This window comes from Gopherus evgoodei, chromosome 3 (assembly GCF_007399415.2).
Source record: "Gopherus evgoodei ecotype Sinaloan lineage chromosome 3, rGopEvg1_v1.p, whole genome shotgun sequence".
In the NCBI taxonomy this organism is placed as follows: Eukaryota; Metazoa; Chordata; order Testudines; family Testudinidae; genus Gopherus; species Gopherus evgoodei.
Window position 1 is genome coordinate 203,694,816 of NC_044324.1, and position 23,853 is coordinate 203,718,668.

At 43.4% G+C, this 23,853-nt stretch overlaps 1 protein-coding gene across 1 annotated transcript in view; it reads left to right on the forward strand.

Moving 5' to 3' along the window:
• The first annotated feature begins 6,967 nt into the window (after window positions 1–6,967).
• The window catches only part of REL (REL proto-oncogene, NF-kB subunit), a 46,362-nt gene continuing 29,476 nt past the window's right edge, over window positions 6,968–23,853 (forward strand). Inside the window, exons 1-4 of the mRNA XM_030557839.1 lie at window positions 6,968–7,230; window positions 14,920–15,062; window positions 18,790–18,938; window positions 22,768–22,859. Coding sequence (XP_030413699.1) covers window positions 7,224–7,230; window positions 14,920–15,062; window positions 18,790–18,938; window positions 22,768–22,859 — 391 coding nt within the window. The 5' untranslated portion in view covers window positions 6,968–7,223. The remainder of the gene's footprint in view (window positions 7,231–14,919; window positions 15,063–18,789; window positions 18,939–22,767; window positions 22,860–23,853) is intronic.

The following is a 23,853-nucleotide window of genomic DNA, read 5'->3' on the forward strand; positions in this document are numbered from 1 at the left end:
TGATGTACAGACAAAGGCTGGGGAATGTGCTGCAATGAAAAGTCACACAATTGACCTGACAGGGAGGTTTAGCTAGTCTTGTTACTGCCATGGATTTTCTGTGTTTTTGTTTTTTTTATTTAAACAACAGTTTTATATTTCTCGCTGAAGTACATAAGCCTATAGGGAGAAGTGCATTTTAAGGAGGGACCTGCAGGTGGCAAGGGCTGAAGCAGGGTGAGAGGTGTTATTTTGTCTCAGTCCCTCCTGTATCCTCTAGGCCCTCGGCGGGTTAGAATCGATTGCTCGGGGATCGATATATCACGTCTAGTCTGGACGCGGTGTATCGATCCCCGAGCGCGCTTACATCGATTCCGGAACTCCATCAATCCGAACGGAGTTCCGGAATCGACACGGAGAGCCGCGGACATCGATGCGGCGCCGTCCAGACTGGTGAGTACCTCGATTTTAGAAATTCGACTTCAGCTACGTTATTCTCGTAGCTGAAGTTGCGTATCTAAAATCGATTTTTATTCCTAGTCTGGACGTGGCCTCAGGCACTCACATTGGTAAGTAGCATTAGAAGCACATTTTTGCAGCTGCTTCATATGAGACTTCTCCCTAGGTTTATACACCACATAGCATAATGGTGTGTGAGCCACAATATTTTACTTCTCTTCCCTGACAACAAGTAGGTAGGATTGACCTTTATATTACAGTAATGCCTAGAGGAATCAACTGAGATTGCAGCCCCATTTTACTAGGCACAGTACATAGTTATGTAGTCCGACACAGTTCCTGCCCTGAAATACTTGCATCTTAAATAAATAATACAGACAAGACTAGGAGAAAGGAAATATTATTCCTGTTTCATGGCTGAGAAAGTGCAAACCAGAGAGATTGAGTGACTGCCTAAGTCACACAGGAAGTCTGGCAGAGCCAAGAATTGAATCCCAATCTCTCGAGTCCTATCTAGTGCCTTAACCACAGCATCATTCTTCTACGGCAGTGTTTTCCAAACTTGGGACACTTCTTGGGTAGGGAAAGCCCTGGTGGGCCAGGCTGGTTTGTTTACCTGCTGCGTCCGCAGGTCCGGCCGATTGTGGCTCCCACTGGCCGCAGTTCGCTGCTCCAGGCCAATGGGAGCTGCTGGAAGTGGCACGGGCCGAGGGACGTACTGGCAGTCACTTCCAGCAGCAGCCATTGGCCTGGAGCAGCGAGTGGGAGCCACGATCAGCAGGACCTGCGGACGCAGCAGGTAAACAAACTGGTCAGGCCCGCCGGGTCTTTCCCTGCACAAGCAGCGTCCCAAGTTTGGGAAACACTGTTCTATGGGTTAAGACTTAATTTCTCTCTTCTTGTTCTTCTCTCTCTCTCCCATCCTGAGAAGAGGTAGAGTACCATGTTTTGTCTTGTGTTCAATGTATTTATAGTGTATAAAGAACAGGAGTATTTTTGGCATCTTAGAGACTAACAAATTTATTTGAGCATAAGCTTTCGTGGGCTACAGTCCGCTTCATTGGATGCATAGAATGGAACATATAAGAAGAGTGTGTATGTATATACAGAGAAGATGCCATACAAGCTCTAAGAGGCTAATTAATTAAGATGACCTGTTATCAGCAGGAAAAAATCTTTTGTAGTGATAATCAAGATGGTCAGTTACAGACAGTTGACAAGAGGTGTAAGGATAGTTATCATATGGAAAAAGATTCAAGTAGTGTAATGACTCAGCCATTCCCAGTCTCTATTCAAGCCAGAGTTAATGGTATCTAATTTGCAAATCAATTCACGCTCAGCAGTTTCTCCTTAGAATCTGTTTTTTAAGCCTTTCTGTTGCAAAATTGGCACCTTCAGGTCTGTTACTGAGTGGCCAGAGAGGTTGAAGTGTTCTCCTACTGTTTTTTGAGTGTTATGATTACTGATGTCAGATTTGTGTCCTTTTATTCTTTTGCGAAGAGACTGTCTGGTTTGGCCAATGTACATGGCAGATGCTTTGCATCTGGTCCCTATCTTCTGACCTGTCTGCCTTTGGTGGCTTTACCAGGGTTTAGAATTCCTGCTGGCCGTCGGGGTCACTAGAACATTGGAGCCTTCCCAGTCTGTCCCTCAGAAAAGGTTCTATGCACATAAGTTATTAAAACATTATAGAAAATGCTACAAATAAAACAATATATTAAGCAGAGAAGGAAAAAGGTAACACTTCAGTGTGTAATTATTTTTTCTATCAGGATCAACTGTGGAGAGATCTCAGTTTCACCATAGAAAAATGACTTAAAAGTGTCATTCAGAGGGGAACAAATCTGCAGCTTTAAAGACGAAATAAGAATTTAGCTATCAGTATAAAAGTAAAATTTTCTAATGAGAACACTAGTCGCAAGAGAAAAGGATGATTAAATAATCTCTATAAGCACCTTCCTCAAGACAGTGCATCAGAGCAGAAAAAGTGATTTGTCATATGATCTGTTGCTCTCTACATCTTTAAAGAAAACACGCCACATACCAAGCTGGTTGTTTCAAGGGTGACTGATATGTTTTTAGCCTGGAAGTGGAGAACATAGAGGAGCAGAAACAACTTAATTCTTTAACCTTTCAGCTATGTTTGGATATTTTCTTATTCATCATCAATATGGGAAACAGCTCTACAACCAAAAGCAGAGTGAAATCCAAGGGAAGGGACCCAGATCCAGAGAGAGAGAGAGAAGGCACAAACTCAGCAAAGGAATCTTTTGAGTGAGTAGTTACTGATCAATAATAGTATGATGAAATTCAATCACTGGGTTATGACATTTAAACACCTTATACATTGCTACATTAGCAGTTCATCTTACACATGACTCAGGATCCCCAGACTCCCACTAGCCGTGACAGGCTTGCCAGCAATCCCCATTCTATGAAACTTTGGTTGGAAAAATTCTTTTTGTGTTCCCTTTCCATTGAGGAGCCTCTCTAGTGGTCAGGTTCCCCTTTGAGATCTGTCTGTGCAGGGAAAGGGAGAGAAGTTTCCTTCTCTTTTCATTTGTACTGACACTATATAAGTCTCTCAATTCTGTGACATTATAAACTGGACTGCATGCTCAGCAGCTGGGGAAGTTACAATTTACTTCATGTTTCTTTCCTCAGAGCTTGCTTTATGTAAGAGGACTGTTGCCCCCTTACTAACATTCAGTGGGGGTGTTTTGGTTGCTAGCTCCTAGCACTAAAAGGGGAGAGGTCGATGGGAAATCAGGACCCTGAGATTGACAGTCCCCAGGAACAATGGCGAGAGGCCAATGCCCCAGGTCAGCCTAATTGACAGGGTGGGCAGGCTAATCAGGGAGACAGAAGGCCAGGGTGGGTCTCCTCCTCCATGTGAGCTGGAATTGCCTAGGTCAGACAGAATGGGGCCAAGCTAAGGAGAAAGCAGGGGCCCAAGCTAAGCTGGAGAGCAGAGCTGTGCCAGATCCAGAAGGGCCAGAGCTGCAGCCACAGAGCCAGAGAGACAGCCCAGGGAGAGCAGATCCTGTGCTGGGAGCAGAGCTGCAGCCACAGAGCCAGAGACACAGCCCAGGGAGAACAGATCTTGTGCTGGGAGCAGAGCTGCAGCCAGAGACACAGCCCAGTGAGAGCAGATCTTGTGCTGGGAGCAGAGCTGCAGCCAGAGACACAGCCCAGGGAGAGCAGATCCTGTGCTGGGAGCCAAGCTGTAGCCACAGAGCCAGAGACATGGCCCGGGGGGGAGCAGATCCTGTGCTGGGAACAGAGCTGCAGCCATAGAGCCAGATGTGGTGACCAACTGGGGCCAGCCAAGGGGGGGACCTTAGGCAAAGGGCCCAGTGCAGAAAGACACCCCCAGCCAAGGGTCCTTGCAGGCCAGGCTGGGTGGTGGTTCTTAAGTTGATGGGGGGCTGACGCTGGGAAGAAGGGTCCCACCACCCAAAGCCCAGAGATGTGTGGCCACCACCATTGCAAGTATCCAACCCACAGCATCCCTGCAGCACAGCCTGGGACCTACGAGGAACAGACTGTGAACTGCCTTGATGTCCAGAGACACTGTTTGTGGTGTTCCCTGCCACGGAGCAGGGTTATGTGTTTTCCTTTAACCTTTCCCATTTTTCCTTATTCTTTTTTAAAATTAATTGTTAATTAAACAACTTGTATTTGCTTTAAATTGTATGGAATAATCAATGGGCCAGGGAGGTGCCCAGTGCAGAGTGAGGACACCCTAGCCCCTGTCCTAGGTGACCACAGCAGGGTTGGGGGTCGAGTCCCCCAGTAATCCTGGGCCTAGCCTTGTTGGGGTTACGAGAACTCTGCCAGACAGGAAAGTGAAAGGGGAGTCCTCAAGGGCAGGGAGGCCTCTGGGTAAAGGAAGTGGGAGCGAGGACTCAGATCCTTTCGCTAGCCCACTTCACCGGGGTAGCGCAGAAGCCAGGAAAGTTCCTCACGATAGCGAGACCATTCCCCCGCTTATATTTACTTCCAAAACCAAAATTCCCGCTCTCCATAAAATAACTCCACATGAGGTCTTTCCAGCATCAACAACTCGGAGGAGTGAGGATGCAGCCTTCCCCATTCCTTTTTATAACTCTGTCCAGATCAGCCATACCATAGGCAGGAACCTGGTAACCTTTTGCATGCCAGAACATCTTTTCAGCTTGTCTCACATTCTGAATTAAGCTCATCAGTCCAGAGCAGACATTCCATAGCAGTCTTACCAATTCAAAAGTAAACTAACTTTTGACATTATAATTTAATCACCAAATTTTGATGTTGGACACAGGATCTCAGCAAGGGAAAGACCAGATTTTATCTTAATTCTCTCTTATTTTCTGGGTATTTTTGTTTGTTTTTTGTTTACTTCAAAGTGGCAAAAAAAAAATAGAAGAATTTTTGAATTCTGCAATCCTCTCTTTCCAAGCTGTCAAAGTTCTGGAACCCCTATACAAATCACTTCAAATTTGACAGAAAAATTCTACCTTCATACCACAAAATTCTACTTTCTACCATCACCCTCAAAATTCTGTGTAAAATCAGACTTGTATTAGAAAATCTAAACTATGGAGTGGCTCCAATGCAAATCTGCCTTTCTTAGGGCTCTTTATATAGCACCTGGTAGTATCTGAAGCCCAGATTTCAAAGGCATTTAGATGCCTAACTCAATCAGCATCTTACAAAATCCACACTTATCTCTGTAGAGCTTTCGGATGCAATATACTCGAAAGGTGCTGTACAATCCATCTGAAGTTTTTATTGGGGGGATGGAGAAAAAAGTAAAGCTTGTGTTCCGGTTCCAAGCAAGTCATGGTGATTGGAGTCAGTATGGGATCTGAATATGGATTTCCCCAAAGTTCAAGGGGTGTCCTTAAGATGGGTTCCAATTCAACTCATTATAGTCATAGGACTGAATAGAGAAGTTCAGATCCAGGTCTAGGTCTGGATCCAAAATTCCTTGAAGTTTGGGGAGATTTAAAGTCATGGTTGCAAGTTGCTAATCTTTATTTTGGTTGACTTTAGTTACTGTGGAAACAATGATGTCAAGGGTATGCGGCACTTAATTGATGAGACTGTGAGTGCTCCTGAGAATCATCCCCTAATAATGCAGCTCTGTTAGGAAGAGCTGGGGACCGAGACCTGGATCTCAGGAAGGTGTATGGAAGGAGGTGGGCCTGGGGGTGGGGAGGCACATAAGGCTATTAGGGGGTATGAGGACATTGGGGAAGCAGGTGTCTTACTATGGGCAGGCCCGGCTCTAGGCACCAGCTAAGGAAGCAGGAGCCTGGGGCGGCAAATCTGAAGGAGTGGCACTCCGTCCGTTCTTAGGGCGGCATTCTGACTTTTTTTCTTCTTTGGTGGCAGTTCGGCAGCAGCTTTTTCATTTTTTCTTCTTTGGCAGCACTGCTGCAGCCACTTTTTTTTTTCTTTGCTTTGCTGCTTGGGGTGGCAAAAAAAGTAGAGATGGCCCTGACTGTGGGGATAGAAGGGAAGTTGATTTTTGAAGTTGATAAGCCTCCTGGTCAATCAGATTATTGAGTGATTTATCTTTGCACAGAAAAGGGTGGGAGCCTTATACTTTTTTAATTAAATGAAATATTCCTCAACATCCTGTACTAAATGTTGGAGCTGACATTCCCTATCAATGTTCCAAAATCAAAAGTTGTTAACTTTTGGAAATTAGACTTCTGTCAACTAAAAGTTTGACCTGGGCACTAGATCTCTATGAGAGGAGTCTAGTAAGTGAAATTGTTTTTCTCTACTTTCTTTTTTTATATTGGGACAAAGTGGCATAAAAATGTTAAACTCTCTGAATTACTTGCATAATTCAGGAACCAATTGTCCAATTTACCAAAAATATCATATTTAACCTACCAATTTTGGCTATTATGGTCTGGGAAGGGGCACAACCTTGGGCTCATAATGGACATTCAGTTGCAACCATGATTATGGAGCAACTGCAACTGCTATGGCTGCTTTTATTAAACGGCTGCTGTGTGTTTGAGAGAGTGTGTTGGATTGCAGGGGTGTGTGGCCATTGCCTGAGGCGGGTCCTGTGTCTGTCTTACACATTGGCAACATTTGTGAATTTTGCCATGCCAATACATTACTGTCCCATCTGAGCTTCGCTTTCTTTGCTATTTCTAAAGCACTTGGTATCAAAGTGTGTGTGTGTGTGTGTGTGTGTGTGTGAGTGAGTGAGAGAGAGAGAGAGGAGGAGGAGGAGGAAAATGTGTGCTTGCCCAGCAGAGAGGGCACTCTCGCACCTCATCACAAGCTGACAGTGAAGAAGGAACAGTCGGTATTGCCAATGGTCGCAGAGGACAGTGCCCCAGCCAGCGCTGGGAGGGGAGGCCTGTGTTACGTACACTCTGGCAACCAAGCGAGGGTCAGCCTGGCATGCTAGGGGTGCAGCTGGAGGAAGTGGGTGCGGGGAGCAGCCAGCCCGTTGCTGTGCGGAGGTGTGTGTGTGTGTGTGTGTGCACTGCGATGTAGCTCTGCAGCACGCAGGGGGAGGGGAGAGATTGCTCCTATTGTAGGAGTATCCCCGTCGAGATCACACCCTCCTCCCCGGCTCACAGCGCAGTAGGCGTGTGGGGGAACCGGGCTGCCGGTGCTACTACGTCACCCCAGCGGGAAATTCCCTCTCGCGGGGAGGAGCGTCCGAGGTAGAGCCGGGAACGGCTGAGCAGGAGCAGCAGGAGGGCGCGGGGCTGCTGCCGCCGCCGCCGAGCGTCCCGGGCTGAGAGCGCGTGTGTGTAGCGGGCACCATGGCTGGTAAGTGTCCCCGGGGCGTTGCCGCGCCGCCGGGCCGTCTCCATCGCGCGGGACCCTGCCCTGGGCGCCGTGGGGCCCGCTGCCCTGCAGCCCGAGGTGGGCTGCCCTGCCCCTTGCGGTGTGGAGCGCTGTCGTGATACACAGGTCGGGTTTGCCGTGCTGGCTGCAATCCCTCTCTGCTTTACGCGTTAAAAACCTCTGAAACCCGGGGGGGAGGAGACACTAGGTTGTCTGGGGCTGCCTGCAAATAACGAACACTTTAAGCATGTGACTACATGTCTATACAACGGAGTGAGCTGGGCTGGCGTGTCCTCCTCAGCCAGCCTGGGCAGGGCTCTGGGCTTGGCAGAAGGCATCAGCCTGCCAGTCATGCCGTGGAGAGGGCACCAGCTGCCGCCAGGCTTGACTGACATTATTTGACCTCGCCCCATGGCAGATCTCTGAGTCTGACATGGCTGTTCACTCAGGGACTGCTGTGTGTGCAAGCCCCCTAAAGAGAGCTCCCCCAGAGCCCTTGTGAGAGTAGGCTTCAGTGTGACACACAGGAAGAGGTGAGGTGGGGAAGGAAAGAATTAATTTTTGTTGTTGTTGAAGGGAAGTAGCAGTGTGAGAGCTGGTCGATGAGGCAGTCTATTCACGTGACATGCGGATTTCAAGCGTGTGGCTTTTTGTGAGAGGTGTTGATAGAATTTAGCAGACCAAATTCATCCTGGGTGTAAATGGCAGCAATTCTGTTGACTTTCATTATAGTTGTGTCCCCAACATTTTAAATCCCCCCTTCTAGGATAAATCGTCAGGAAATCAAAGAGAATAATATTGAACAAGTGTAAAATATACACAGAAATGTCCCTGTCTGTCAGTGTGTTTTTGCAGCAGGAAGTGACTACCCTTCCTGAGGCAGTGGTTATTAACAAATGGTCATAATACATTAAGGCAGAGAGACTGTAGGCTGCCTAAAGTAATGGGGAGGAGCTTCTTCATAACTAACTTAAATGAAGCTTTTAGTTGAGAGCTTCTGTGGTAGAGGAACAAAATTAAATAATCCGTTTATTTAAACAATACATTGTATATAAATTGTGTATATATTTTCAGACTTAGGTACCTAAAGTTAGGCACCTAAATCTGGATTCAAGCAATTAAATATCTGAGTTGGCCCCCAAATCCCTGTTAAAATGTCTAAAATAGGTGTTCAGGTGTCTAATTGTGAACACTCACATTTGAAAATGTGGTCCCAATGTTCCATTTTGTTTGCAGGTGACATATATAGGGAATTATAATAACCATATTGTTTATAGGACAGTTGCATTCACTTTCCCCTGGACCCTCACTTGGTAGAAGGTGGGAGAAGCAAGGCTGGTTATTTGACCAGCATGGGCATCCTTTAACAAAAAAACAATTGTGGTGGTATGGGGGTTGGGCCTGGTTTACGGAATATTGGGAGAACCTGCCCCTTACGCAGAAATGAGCTCCATCCGCTGCTCTGACATCTGGGGTAGGGATACTGGGCACTAACCCACTTTTCACAAGCATTTGTCTGTTTTGTTTGTATGAAGCCCCTCTTGGGAGCCACTGTTTCTTCCCTCCTTTGATGCTTAACATCTGGGAGGAAGGCACTGGTTCCTATCCTGCCTTACCTTCCCATTAATAAAGCAGATTTTTTTTGAGGGGGGCAGGGGGGATGGAGGAGAGTAAATGCCTGCCAGCTGCAGGGAGCTTTGGAGGAGAGTCTCCCCTTTCTCATCAGGGCAGCCAAGAGACTGCCTGCTTTGCAAGCTGCTAGGAGCCCAGGCTTCTTCTCAGCAGTCATAGCTGAGAATGGGATTTATTCCTGCTGTGAGGATGGGTACTCCCAAGGGATCCTAATGTGTCATTTTACACCTTGAAAGGAATGTAACAAAGCGTTTACATTTAAAAAATGGCAGCCATATGGGACAGTTGCTGCCTCTGAGCCTCATGGCTTGTGGCAATCTGAGGGTCAAGGGTAGAAAGCTGCACTTTAAAGCAATCACCCAGAACTTGCCTCTCACAATAGAAAATCTCCCAATTGCAAAGGTTAATGTGACATGAAAAGCCCCAGTTGTTTAAGTGGTGTATCCTGGCTAATGCATTTGTGCAGTAATTTATGAGGATCAATATATATTGCACATGAATAGGTTGTCAAATTTTACTAGTGATTTTTGGCTGCTTAAATGTTTAGGTGCCCACCTTAAAGGGACCTGAGTTTCAGTGGAGGTTAGGTGTACAGTTCCTATAAATTGTCTCAAGTTGAGCACCTAAAAACTGACTGCCTCCCTCCCCAAATCACTAGTCACATCTGAAAATCTTGGCCTATTTTTCTTATTCTGCCACTTAAGACTGTATTGCTAAAAAGGTGACAGTTGTGATTTTTAGAAGCAATATTAAATCCTTGTCCAAGTTGCCCTTAGGTGACCATAAGGAACAAGTTAGTGAACAAACATAACATTTGAATTAGTTTAAGAAAATGTTTAAAAGATTCTGATAACTTTCAAAATGGCTCATTGAAATCTAAAAGAAAAATGAATCATTGTTCAAATATAGAGGCTAAATTTACAGTATAAGTCTCAGATCTGGGGAAGACATCAGTTGGCTAACATCAGCTTAGTGCTCAACTGAATCCAATTCACATCAGAACAGGTCATGGCCAAAATAAATCAGTATGAAAATGAGAGACAAAACCACAGTAAGTGATCACAGATTTGGTAGCCAAAGGAATCCAAAGTTGTAATTTAGTTTCTCTTGGTCTCAATGAAGCACTTGCATTCCACATCCTTTCAAAAGTTTGTCCTCCGGAATCTTTCATGGATATTTAAAATTTTTAATTTTAGAACTGGTTGCATTAATTAGAGTGGTTGCTGGGAGGAAAAGTGTTCCCAAACCTATATATGATATGTGAATGTCTGCTCAGTCAACCATTGCCAGTGTACCTCTTTGATCTGCTCATCTAAATACTGGCTCTTAATCAGATAAATCAAATTATTGAATTCACACATAATTAAAAAAATTATATTGTAGTTTAGAGCAGTTAAGCTGAAACAGTAGATATCTATCTCTGTTATCTGCGACTAATATGTTTTCAACTTATTAGTAATTGATGAAGGAATATTTCAGCAGGGGAAGTTCTTAACTTCCTAGTATTTACAAGCTTCTCTTCTAGTTACTATTCTGTAATGTCACGTGACAAGAAAGAAGTAGTACATGAAGCAGTTGTTCCTCTAAACTACCTCATGAATGCTTGGGTGGAGGGTTGATTGTTCTGAATAAAGAGCGTATTTGCACTTGTTTTAGGTTGAATCAGAATATTTTGTAGTAGGTCTGTGACCAGTACTCCTCTCTGGCCTGCTATGGGGGCCGCAAATACTTAATATGTAAGGCCTAATTTTTTAGAAGTGCCTGCTGATTTTTGGGTATGCAGGTTGGGACACCTGATTCACAGATTCCGAACAGGGTATCTGCACATGAGTTGGAGGGGCAGAATTTTCCCACTAATGCCACCATAATGTCCATACCTAATGTACCCCTCTGCATTGGGATTTTGTGTAGTGACTTTGCATTGTTGATGGTCAAATTCCCACCACTCTGTGCCCCGCCTCCCCCTCATTCACACACTCCAGATACTGCATCAGATTGTGTCTCCATAGAACACTCTCCAGTTGAATGCCAGAATTGCAGTCTCGTGGCATTGACTCTTCACGTAGCCTGTGCCCTCTGTGCCGAGGAATCTGTGCCTCCAACTAACAGAGACAACATTTGATTCCATGATCTAGTTGTTTTTCCTGCAGTGCATTGAAAGATGCATGGTATATCACAGCCAGCTTCCCTTTTGTTCTTCACCTTTCCCTGAACTCATCACTGAGGTCCAACCAGATTTCTCCAGATAATTCAGGAATTCCACTTGCAAATACAAATCCTCACTTCAAGACAAATGCTTTGCACATATTTCTCCTTCCCTGTTTCCATTGCACGTTCTTGGGCATTAGGTATTCTAGTCAATGGCAGAGCATCCTTGAAAGCCCTTTGCAGTCACAGCTGCAGTTTTGCATCAGATCTTTGGCAGTCATGGTAAAGAACCTGCTTCCTAATGGGAGACAGGGAAATCAGTATTTGCTTCCATCTTTTAGTTTTAATTCTGATGGCTGGTGATGTATTGAACTGTCTGTGCTTTCTCGGTTTAGATATGCTTTTTTTGTCACTGATACAGAATCAAGTGCAGATCTTGAATCAGTGTAACTTTCATTCCTTGCTGTACTCACATTGTCATTGATAGTTTCACTAGTTTCTACCACTCATGTCATTGAGAATTTACATCTCATTTTCTTTTAAATTATGTATTGCAGTTTTCAGTGCATTCATGCAAATACAAATGCAGTATCATAACAAAAAGAGAAATAGGCATGCTGATATACAGAGCACAATAATCCTACAGCCAACAAACATAAGTACAAATAAAACTATTAGTACTTCCTTTAATATGGATTCTTCCATTTCAGTTTCATGTCTCAGTAGTTAATATGTTGCTTAATTAGCTTTAGTCACTCTTCCAGAATTAGTATTGGTTGCCATTGCAAGAATGTCCGCTTTTGATGTGGTTTATATTTCTTCTACTCTAAAAAGTACATGTTCCTGTGTGGAGGCCCTTTGTCTGTGAGAGTGGGGATTGTGAAATAGTCTCAGCTGTGTTGCTTTGGCAAGAACACATTAATTTACAGAAAATGGGAACAAGAAATGGATGTCTAGTATTGCTACAAAGAGTGATGATTCTAAATCTCCATGAGGCTTGGTTCACACACACCCTTTCGTGTTTCTTGTCTACCTGGTGCTTGGTTTAGTAAAGCTGTAGATGATAATTTGGTTCTTCAAGAAAGAAAATCAAATTAAAATTAAGTTTAATTTCTAATCTCTGGAGGTTACTGCGTCATTGGGCTTTGCTTTCCCACAAGCACACACCTACTGTTAAGCAGTGGGGGAGACTTAAGTAACGTTTATTTCAACCACAAATTAAATCTACATAAAGACAATTGAGGCCTGACTTTTAAAATGCAGTTGATATCATCAGTGGGTGAGACACTAACCCTTTAGACGTGTATATTGAAGGTAAAATTATAGGTTAAAGTAGAGATATTAAAGTCCTTGAAGCAATTGCTATAAAACAGTCATAACTGACAAGACTCTACATGGCTTTGACAGGTGACATGGGTGGGTGGGGTTGTGGGCACATCTACGTATATTTGCACGCACATACGTGTATATCTCTATCTCCTAAGTTACATGATGATTAGGCACTTTATAATTCCCTAGATAGATACTCATTTCTTTATTTTAATAACAATGCTTAGTATGTGTATAGCAACTTCTAGCTATAGATCCTAAAGTGCTCCACAAAAGTGTGTGTCTTAATCCCTGTTTATAGATGAGGAAACCAAAGCACAGGAGAGATTAAGTGATAATGCCCAAGTTGATAGAGCTGATCATTGGTAGAGCCTCCTGACTCCCTTTATGGTGCCCCAACCACTGGACTATGCTTGTGAGACAAGTATAAGTAGTTTTGAGTGTGTGAGAGACATCTGCACACAATTTGTGGGCCCAATTCTGTGAGATGCTAAGAAATCTGATCTCTCATTGAAGTCGCTCCTGTGTTGCTTTTATGGGTTTTTGTTTTGTTTTACCATCTCTGTTTCTATGATTTATTATTCTCTGGCTAGTCATGCTTATTCTGATCAGAAGACAGCATGTGCAAAAGGATATCTCAAGAAGGGGCAGAGCTTAGGAAAGGGACAATCCTTTTAAAAGAACAGGAGCCAGGGTGATGGCCAGCATGTATTGAATATGTCAGGTCATTTTCTGATGTCATTTCTAAAGTTGTTAGATGTTGACCTGGACATTCATTGGCTGGAAAGTGGCATATTTGGTTACTTCCATTTTATGAGAAGTTTGCTAAAAACAACGTTAAGGCTCATTCTGTCATTCCAAAAGGATTCGGCAACAAAATACGAAATAGTGGACTCTTGGAAACTAGAGACATGAGACAAAATTCTCTTTGGTTCAGCTGATGGGATTACACAGGTATAACAATGTTCAGATTACTGTGAAACTCTTTGGTAACTTTCTCCAATTTAGAAACATCCAAATTGTCTCCAGCCTTGTTCATAGATTAATAGATTTTAAGGCCAGAAGGGACCATTATAATCGTCTAGTCTGACATTTTTGCATAATACAGGCCAAAGCACCTCACCAATGGTTCCTGCATCAAGCCCATAGCTGCTGGTTGAGCTATAGCATATCCTTTAGAAAGATATCCACCTTGATTTAAAGACAGTTCCCCCTCAGCCAGCAACAGAACTTCTGTGCACATCACCATTCCATAGCTATCTGTCAATATAAAAGTAAAGGTCAATATGCTGTCACACAGGTAGAGTTCTTCTTTTCTCTTACCACTAGGCTGTTATGTCACTGCTTGACTGGCTAGCATTTTCAGTGTTGTCAGTGAGGGTGGAATTTACTGTATTTAGACTTAAGTGGGGCCCAGGCCTTGTCCTGGCCAGCTGCAGAGGGTGAATGTCACCCTGAAAAATTATGTAGATTCCTGCTAAGTCAGGATCTGTCCAAAGCCTTAACTGATGTCAGCTCCACCGTCTCCTGACTCCCATTCCCTGAAAGTTGCCTTCTCACTCACTGGGCCCTTTGACAGGTTCCCAATAGCCTTTACTAAAATCTTGTGAGAACCCTTGCTATTCATGCTGGCTCAAAGTATAGCAATGCAATTTCTGGGACCACAGTAAAGAAACTGAAAGCATTAGGGGATTTTGTCTAATTTGCATAGAATTTATTGCTTCACTGCAGTAGAAGCTAAATCAATCGATTCAGAGGAAACACCTTCATTCTGAGGCGGCTTGCATTCAGAAAAATGTACTATAATTAAAAATGTCATCCAGTCCCTTGGACTAATGATCTGTTCATTTTGACATTATGAAATAATCTTTCAGCAGACAGGCCCTCACCACTATCTAAGAGAAACTGAGCTCCATGGTGAGGGAACCCTACTGATGATTATATTACAGCAGTGCCTAGAAGCTGCCTCCTCTGGGGCTCCCATTGTGTTCATACACACAGGCGTGGTCTACACTAGAGTGGGGGAGATGGATCTATGTTATGCAACTTCAGCTATGTGAATAACATACCTGAAGTCAACGTACTTAGATCTACTTACCGTAGTGTCTTCGCTGTGGTAAGTTGACAGCTGACGCTCCCCCATCAACTCCACCTGCACCCTCTCCCTGGTGGAGTACTGGAGTCGACGGGAGAGCGCTCAGCAGTCAATTTATTGCGTCTTGACTAGATGTGATAAATCAACCCCTGCTGGATCGATCACTGCCCATCGATACAGCCAGTAACGTAGACAAGCCCACAGTAAGAGACAGACCCTGCCATGAGGAGCTGCCAGACTAAATATATAAGAGAAGATGAGTGAGAGAGAGAGCATTTATCATCACCCCCATTTCACAGAGTGGGAACTGAGGCACAGATAAACTAAACGATTTACCCAAGAAATCTGTAGAAGATCCAGGAGTAGAACCTACATCCCAGTCCAGTGCTTTAACCATAAAGCCATCCTTCCTTTTGTTTTTTAAGCTGTATTGTGTTGTAACCTTAAACATTTTCATTTTCCTAAAGGTGGGTCTGAACCCTGCATTGAAATATTTGAGCAACCCAGGCAGAGAGGCATGCGTTTCAGGTACAAATGTGAAGGACGATCAGCAGGCAGCATTCCAGGAGAACGTAGTACCGACAGCAATAAGACATATCCCTCTATAGAGGTAATACCGTTGTTGTTATCTATAATTATTTTTTACATTGCACCATGCTGCAGGTGTGCATGGGACTTTAGACAGTAAATAAAGGGCCTGATTCTCCATTCTGTAATCCTGCTCTTTTGTTTGTTTTTTCTTTCTCTATCATAACTTCACTGAAGCTGATGAAGTTAAAACAACTAACATAACAGAGTGGAGAATAAGGCTCTTGATTCCTACTCTGCAAAGCTTACAGTCTAAATTGACGGCAGTCAGACAAGCTGCAGAGGAAGTAACAAGCCAGGGTGATGGAAGGAAGGAACACAGAGTATGCTTACTTGGTGGCTTGGGTTGTTCAGGATGGATCGGGTTTATTCTTAGCTTTTTGTTTGTTCTGGGTACTTGCATAACTGTGTTTTTTTTTAACAATTGTGGGGGACTAGACTAGAGGACTGATTGCACATTCTGAGGAGGGTTTTGAAGGAGGTTGGGGTACAGGGTTTGGGAAAGGTATTCCAGCTGCAGGGAGTAGCATGGGAGAAAGCATAGAGGTGCTTGTTGCAGATGGGAACAAAAGGAGCCTGGGGTGAGGTGGATTTGAGAGAATATAGGGATCAAATAGATAGATTCATATAACCAGTGATTCAGAGGTAGAGCTGTACAGAGCCTGGAAAACCCCAATGAGGATTCTGAAGTTGAGGTGGAAAGGGATGCAGAGTCAATAAAGCAGTTGAGAAAGGGGAGAGTGATGTGGTCAGAGCAGCAGAAGATAGGGTGACCAGATGTCCTGATTTTATAGGGACAGTCCAGATTTTTGAGTCTTTTTCTTATATAGGCTCCTACTACCCCCCCCCCCCCCCCCGCCCCGATTTTTCAGACTTGCTGTCTGGTCACCCTGGCAGAAGAAGATGATGATGATAGATTGAATGGGAATAAGGTAGATGTCAGTAAGTTCAGAGAGAAGAGATACACAGTAGACTAGGCAGGACATGATCAAGGCCTGGACAAGGATTTGGGCAGTAGAGATGAAAAGGAATGGGTGATTTTTGGATCTGTTGTAAAGGAAACAGTGGCAAGATTTAACAACAGACTGAATGTGTGGGATGAAGGAACGCGAGTTTGTGAGCCTGGGATATGGGAAGGATGGAGGGGAGGACGGAGAGGTAGATGAATTCCAGTTTTATTGTGTTGTATTTAAGTTGATGATGGGACATCCAGGAAGAACTGTATCAGGGCATGGGGAGGGGAGAGGTAGATGTGGGAGTCATCAATAGTTGAAACCATGAGAGGGGTTAAGATCTCGTAGGGGTTATAGACAGACAGACACAGTCTTGTGGCATACTAGTGAAGAGGAGAAAAGGGGAGACGATGGAGCCTTTAAGGCAGACATTGAAGGAACTGTCTGAGAGAGAGGTGATGTGCCAGCTGCATAATAGCCCCTGGAGATGAGCGAGAGTTGAGAAGAATGGTGTGTGGACAATGGGGCTGAAAGCATCGGTATGCAGCTCCACATCACAGATCAGAAGCAATGCAGTGAAATGGAACCCTGTCCCTGGAGCTCTGATTGGCAGGGATATGAACAAACAGGAGTTGCCAGCCTCCCCCACTCTTTGATTAAAGAGCTGGCTGGAAATCCCACCCTGTCTGTGTGTTGCTGGCTCTCTTGCAATTGGAGAAGGGAAAGGGACTGTATGGGCTGCTTGAGAGAGCATGTGCTGCTGCAGGGAGACAGCAGGCTGAGTCCAGGGAGAGGCCTGAGCATATGGCCCCTTTGATCCTACACAGTGTTGCACTTGAGGATCAGCGAGAGCCTGAAAGGAAAGAGGCCCCTGATTGTGCCTGAGAGAGCATGGGGGGGATGGTAGGCTGCTCAAGGTGACTGCTGCTGACAAAGCTCTGTGTGTGTTACCAATAGCAGTGTCAGAGTGATTTCTGGGTGATTTCCTGCATCCCCAAAGGCCGTAGGTGGGATTTCCACTCCAATGCCCCGGGTTGGAGTTTGGAACTGACTACCAGCAAAGAGAATCAGCCACCACCACAGGTGGAAAGGTCAAGGAGAGTGAGGGTAGAGAGGAACCCGTGGGTTTAGTGAGAGCAGTGGGATGGAAGAGGTGAAAATCTGATTGCAAGAGTAAAGGAGAGAGTTAGCAGGGAAGGAAGTCAAAGCAGCGAGAGTTGGCTGGATGCTGAAGGGCTTAGGTGTGAAGAGGAGGTGGGGGAAAGAGGTAAATATTTAGAGAGTCAGGGATTATTCTTAGGGTAAGAGGAGATAGTGACATATCTGAAGGCTGAGAGAAAAGAGCCAGATGAGAGAGAGAGAGCGAGCATGAATGAGGAGGAAATGAGGGAGGTTTGAGAGTATTATGGAGACCAGGATCAGACAAAAGGTTGGAGAAAAAGAATACAATGAATGCTTCATCCTCAGAGACTGGGTATGGGAGGTGTAGGAAGAAAAGGTTGAGAGGGGAATGGAACTGTTCTGAGGAAGGGGAAGTGGAAGAGTAGAGCTAGTATCACAGTTAATGTACTACTCTTAACATATCTGTGAGATAGTTTTCACGCTGTTACACTTCAATCAGTTTAGGCCAAACTCTGCCCTTGGATTCACCCACATAACCCTCACTGACTTCACTGGGAGCTATCTGCCTGAGGGCAGAATTTGGCACACACATCTGAAGCACACTGGGAGTTAGGCTTACAACTGTGCTAAAAAACCTAGTGGGAAAGGGAGGTTTTCTGTAGCTCCATGCACAGGTTGCTGAACATTTCGCCAAAGGCTCAAGAAGATCTTTTCTCTTAAAATGAACGTATGGCTCAAAGCTATAATGTTAACATCGTTACAGGTCCTGTACAGCATACTCTACTTGGGAAAAATCTCCTGTTGCTTCTATAGATTGGAATCTTGTCTGTGTAATGGATCCTACCTTTTTTGGATCAACTAATGGGCCTAATCCAACTCCCACTGAAGTAATGGAAAAACTCCCATGGATTTCAGTGAGAGCTGAATCTTGCCCTTCAGTGGGAGTCCCTGTGTGGCCCTGAATGCAGAATTGGATGCATTTATAATGAAAATTAGGCATGGTAATAAAATATATCTTGTAACGTCAGGGCAAAATATACCCCATGCAGAGTGTCTGCATGAAGCTTGCTTGGCACTTTAGGCCCTCTGCACAGGGGCAAATTTAGCTTCTAGAGCCTGTTTCAAAGTCCATTGATCCAACATAAATATGCCCATTGACTTAGTGGGGCATTAAGTCAGGCCTGTGGAGAGTTCGCTGTGTCAAGATTAGAGAGACATTGTTTTCACAACAGCATGGAGTAGAAAGAATTAAAATGTAAAAGAAATCAATAGTTTGACAATGACCAGTGAATTTATTGACTACAAACCTCTTGTAACTTAGCCAGGCTGTCTAATGATGCGATTTATTTTTCAAAATAAAAGCCTAATTCTTTCTGGATGTTTCAAATATCTATATTTTGTCTGACAAATGGTTGAAATACACTATATTTTTATTTGTAATTGTTCCATCTCTGGCTTTCATTGTGAAATGAATGGTAATTTGATGAAACACAGCCTCTCAATTTTCTGGACACAAGGGTTGGGTTTTCATTTCTAGTGCAATAATTAAGACAAACTGTATTCCCACTTATCCATAGGACCTTGTCAGTGTCACCTGTTCACTATCCAAGTTTTGCAATCTTTTAGACAGACGTGATTTAGAATGTAAGTGCATTTCTCTCTACATTTGTGCAGGTTCTGAACTTTGATGATAAAGTGAAAGTAAGGATTACATTAGTGACAAAGAATGAGCCCTACAAGCCACACCCTCATGACCTGGTTGGAAAAGACTGTAGGGATGGCTACTATGAAGCAGAATTTGGACGAGATCGCAGAGTCCTATCGTAAGTAGCAGTGTTGTGTTGAGTTTTAGACTAAAAATGCCTGTGATGTGCTGGAGAGGCTCTCGGGGACAACCAGAAAACCTTTGTTAAAATCCCACCGCCAGACTGAAAGGACAGTTGGAATGATTTCCTTGCCAGAGCTGGAGTTCTCTCCCCTATTTGTGTATTCTTCTAACCTATCCCTGACAGACACACATCATCCCTGGCACCCTACAAAATATTTCTGAACAGAACTAGGCTTTTTGCCTTTGGAATATGCTATTTGCTTAGTACCTTATTTAGTCTCTTCCTTTCCCATCCTCCTGCCTCTATTTCTCTCTCTTTCTTGACTTTATTTCCTATTAGGCAGCTCCTAATGCCCACCTCTTGTGGGCTTGACTTCCAGCCCTTTCCCACTCTATACACTAAAATGATCAGCCGTGAAATAGGTAAGGATGACATTTAATTTGTCATCATTAGAATCAACACTCCAAGGAAATTAATGGATTTTAGGAGAGTAATAATAATTTCATAATAATTGTTTCAGGCTTTCTGTAGGCTCAGGAAGACAACTCTGCATTGATTAACACTGCATTCACATTTGGAACGTCATCTTTGAAGCCACCTTATTTTTTTAAATGAACACTTATAACACTAAATGTCATGCGGGCCCACAGATAAATCAAGCAGGCCAGGTGTTTGGGGGCACTGGATTAGAGGATCCCAGCAAGGTTATCTCAGCCCTTCATCATTCTAAAATATATTATTATGTGTGTATGCTTTTGGAGGGAAGATGAAATGCTGAGGCCCTGTCTGTTCAGCATGGACATTAAGGCCCTGAGACTTCTGAAAATCAAGCCTCTTTTGGAAAGTACTGAGCCACATACCCTCTGAAAATCAGACCTCTTCAAAGTATCTCCCATTAGGCACCCCCAAATCACCAGTCGCTTGTGAAAATCTTGGCCTAAATTTGTTGAAAGATATGTACCATCATAAATGGGCTAGTTATGGTCAAAGATAGAAATAAGATGATTGAAAGGGAGACAGTAGTTGGAAAAGAGCGGTAGGCTAAGAACTGTATCTTGTGAGTCTCAGCAGCAAAGGAGTCACCACCTGAGCCATATTCCGCCATGGTGTAAGTAGGCACAGCTCCAATTTAATCATAGAATCATAGATTATTAGGGTTGGAAGGGACCTCAAGAGATCATCTAAGTCCAACCCCCTGATCAAAGCAGGACCAATCCCAAAATGGCCCCCTCAAGGATTGAACTCGCAACCCTGGGTTTAGCAGGCCAATGTTCAAACCACTGAGCTATCCCTCCCCCACCTGCTGGTAGAGCTACTCGTTTAGGGAGTTATGAACATCTCAGTTAACTGCTGCATGCAACAGAGCTGCTAACAAACATACCTATGCCATGAAAAATAAAGGTAAGAGCATAACATACTGTAGGAGGTATGGACTTTGGTCATTTCTCTATAGAGGAATTCACAACTGTGACTGTTCACTCCTTATGGTCTGTAAACTTTGGAAATTGATTATTGTTCTTGAGAAAACAAAATGTTTACAAACTAGACTGTGCAGAGTGGGGAGACAGGTGAGAAAGTAAAACTAATACACCAGGATCCAGACTGATCAGTTACACTGTATATCCACTATGGTTAGGGCCTTCTGCAGCTATCCAGGCAGGGACAGGATTTGTCCAAGAGTGACTATACTGGTGCACATGTAACTGTCACTGTTTAAGATTTTTACTACCCTGCTTTGATAATATACTGGCTTTAATATGTTTCTCCCTTTATTTTCCTCTTGCTCCTTCCCCCCTCCCTCCCCTGCCCCTTCTGTTTCCCCTGCTCCTTGCCACTCAGGTGGCACTAAAGTGGTGCTGCCTAATTTTGTTGTGCATTCTAGTCAGTTTCTGTTTCCTGCTCCAGCCCTCTGCTCAGCAGCAGTGATATGACCACTAGCCAGTCACTTTCACAGTGATACCCAAGCATATTTCAGAAAAGGGTCAGAGTTTGTAAGTTTTGAGAACCCATTGGCTAAGGATCTTTTAGTTTAAAAGTCCAGTTTGGCTCACAAAATGATTGGTATTATAGTTATGAATAATCTACAGCAGTAGAATAATTGCAGTCAGTTTTTAAGTAGCAGATAATGTTTTTGTTAGAGGCTGATTTTTTTCATGTGTGTTTAATTGACAACTATAATTTACAGTGTTCTGACAGTACAACAGGCAGAGCCTAGAGTGCTGTGTGCTTAGATTGCTTTCTGAGTTGGCGTCCTACTTTCTCCAACTCCCTGTTTGCATTACAAACACAACCGGTTACAACACGGTTGTCCCCCAGTATAGTTATCCTCCTATTTTGTAGTATGGGGAGGGCTTAACCCTCTCTCCAAACTGTTCAAAAGCGCTGGGCTGTCAAATCGTAATTTGGGGACATCATACAGATCCCATCTACACCACTGAAACGTGCTTTAACTGTGTTTGGGGGAACGACTGTATTCTATCCGTGTTTCCCTCAAAACAATTGCATTTGTAGTGTGGACAAGGCCTAAAAAAAGTCGTCCCTACACAACAAAATGATACAGCAATAGCAGCACATTCTAATATTCTCTGCAAACAAAATACTGGAAATCAGAAATGGAACCAGTCATCTAATTAAATCATGAGACAGCACTGCAGCATTTTAAAAATCAGAATTAAGTTCATTTAGACAAACACCGGTCCATGATGGTCTAGATAATACTTAGTCCTGCCATGAGTGCAGAGGACTGGACTAGATGACCTATCAAGGTCCCTTCCAGTCCTGTGAGTCTATGAAATGATGCCTATATTAGTCCTTTAGTGAGTTAGCTCTCTAACTGCAGTATGGCCTTAGAGTGTGGTGGGGGTAGGGGAAGAGAAGGGGAAGGAAGATGACTGGATTTCTGTAGAAAGGGATGGATCCACTGATAGCAGGATAGGACTGAGGAACTTGCAGGGCAATATTGGCCCATCATTGAGGGAGACAGATAGCAGTGCTACGTGATCAGGGAGTGTCTCAGGAAGTCTCCAGGCATGTCTCAAGTAAAGAGTCTTTGTGGGGTTTCAAGGAAAGGGAATTGCCAGTTCTTCTGGAGGCGCAGTGGAACCTGGTGGCATAACTGACCTCCTGTGTTCTAGTGATATTATGGTGTGTTCAGATTCTTACTTCCTATTTCCCCACCCTGCTTTGATGATGTCATGGTTTTTCCATGTGGGAAAGAATCAAGTTGTGGGGACTCCCCCCACCTCCTTTGCTGACTTGAGGTAGTCATATGCAAATGAGGAGGAACTGTAGCTCTTTAGAACTTTTCCATAACTAGATGAGATTTCAAACTTTATAAAAATTAACTTCAAAATACTGTTGCAGATTTGCCTTTCCTGGTGTGAGACACTGGGCCAGCTCCTCAGCTGATGTAAATTGAAGTAGCTCCATTGACATCAAAGGAGCTATGCCAGTTTACACCAGTTGAGGCACTGGTCCTCTATATATTTTTAGCATTGCTAGTTTACTATATTAAAACTCCAGTGATAACTCTTTTTTTAATGTGAAAAAATATTCCTCTGTTTTTATTTTATTTTATGTAAGAATTCTTTTCTTTTTATCATTACTCTTATTTTGGAAATATAAAACCATCTTTTCCAAAGCTATTTTGCCATCTTTATTTCCTACACAACTTGTTATTAAGATTTTTTTTGACAAAAGATGTACAATTTGATTCTTTACAGGGAGGATTAGAATTCAGCTTTTGAATATCTGTGCCAGTGATTAAGTGAAATAGGTTGTTATTGTTGTTGTTGTTTTAATTACTTTGTTACATGTGCTCTAGTTTTCAGAATTTGGGCATTCAATGTGTTAAAAAGAGAGACCTGAAAGAATCAATCTGTTCACGAATCGCAAGAAAGATCAATCCATTCAGTGGTGAGTAGCTGTTAATAAACAGTTTGAAATGCATTTTAAAGAACTTGGACACCAAAGCAATTTAATTTGCAAGTACTTTCTATTATAATGCCCTTGCTCTTTTGATGGAGATGTATTTTAAAATAGAGGCTTTTTAGATGCTGCCAAATCTCTTCCCTTTAGCTTCTTTATTTTCCCCCTCCTTCTCACTCTCATCCTGTGATTATTCTATTCAGTAGGTTATGACTTCTAGCAGAAACATCATGGTTTCCTTTGCCAGATAGCAAGGGCGAATGTCCTGGTTTGAGGACATTGGGCTGCAGGAGGAAATTTCCCCAGGAGATCCTCCATGTGTCCCATGAGTGAGGCTCACAAACTGCCAGCCTTGGGAGGCATGGATTGAGTTAGACTATTAGCTGTTTCTTGCTGACACACCGCTTTAATGACAGATTTTATAGTTAAAGTGTGAAAGGTTAATATGGCAAGGAAAATGTTTAAGTCAGTTATTCCAGAACTCATTGAAAAACAACTTTCAGTGTGGCAAACTTGAAAAAAAGAGCGTTAATATAACAGTTAAGTTTCCTAATCATATTTTTGTTTCTCTACTGCTATTTTTGGAAAATATTTGGGTTTAACAAGTTACTTGCTTGCAACTACAGCTGCTGCTTGATCCCATAGTAAAAGCATAATGTTGTGTTTGACATCAGAATCCATTGCCATGGCATTTTGTGATGTCACAAATCTGACTGGCTCAAATGGGTGGTGAAGAAGGATTTCTAAAGGGACTGATCCTGCAAAACCTTATTCACATGAACAATACTCACTTTTGAGTGTGCATTCATCAGACCCAGACATTTTGAAACAGGGTGAATAAAAATCCATTATTAAAAAAAATTACAGAAATGGAATGTTCATATTTACATGTTATTTCTTTATTTTCTTCCCATTTTATAGTTTTAAATTGCTGGCGTGGATATCTTGCACTTGTTGTTTTGATTAGTTTCCTCGAGCTGTT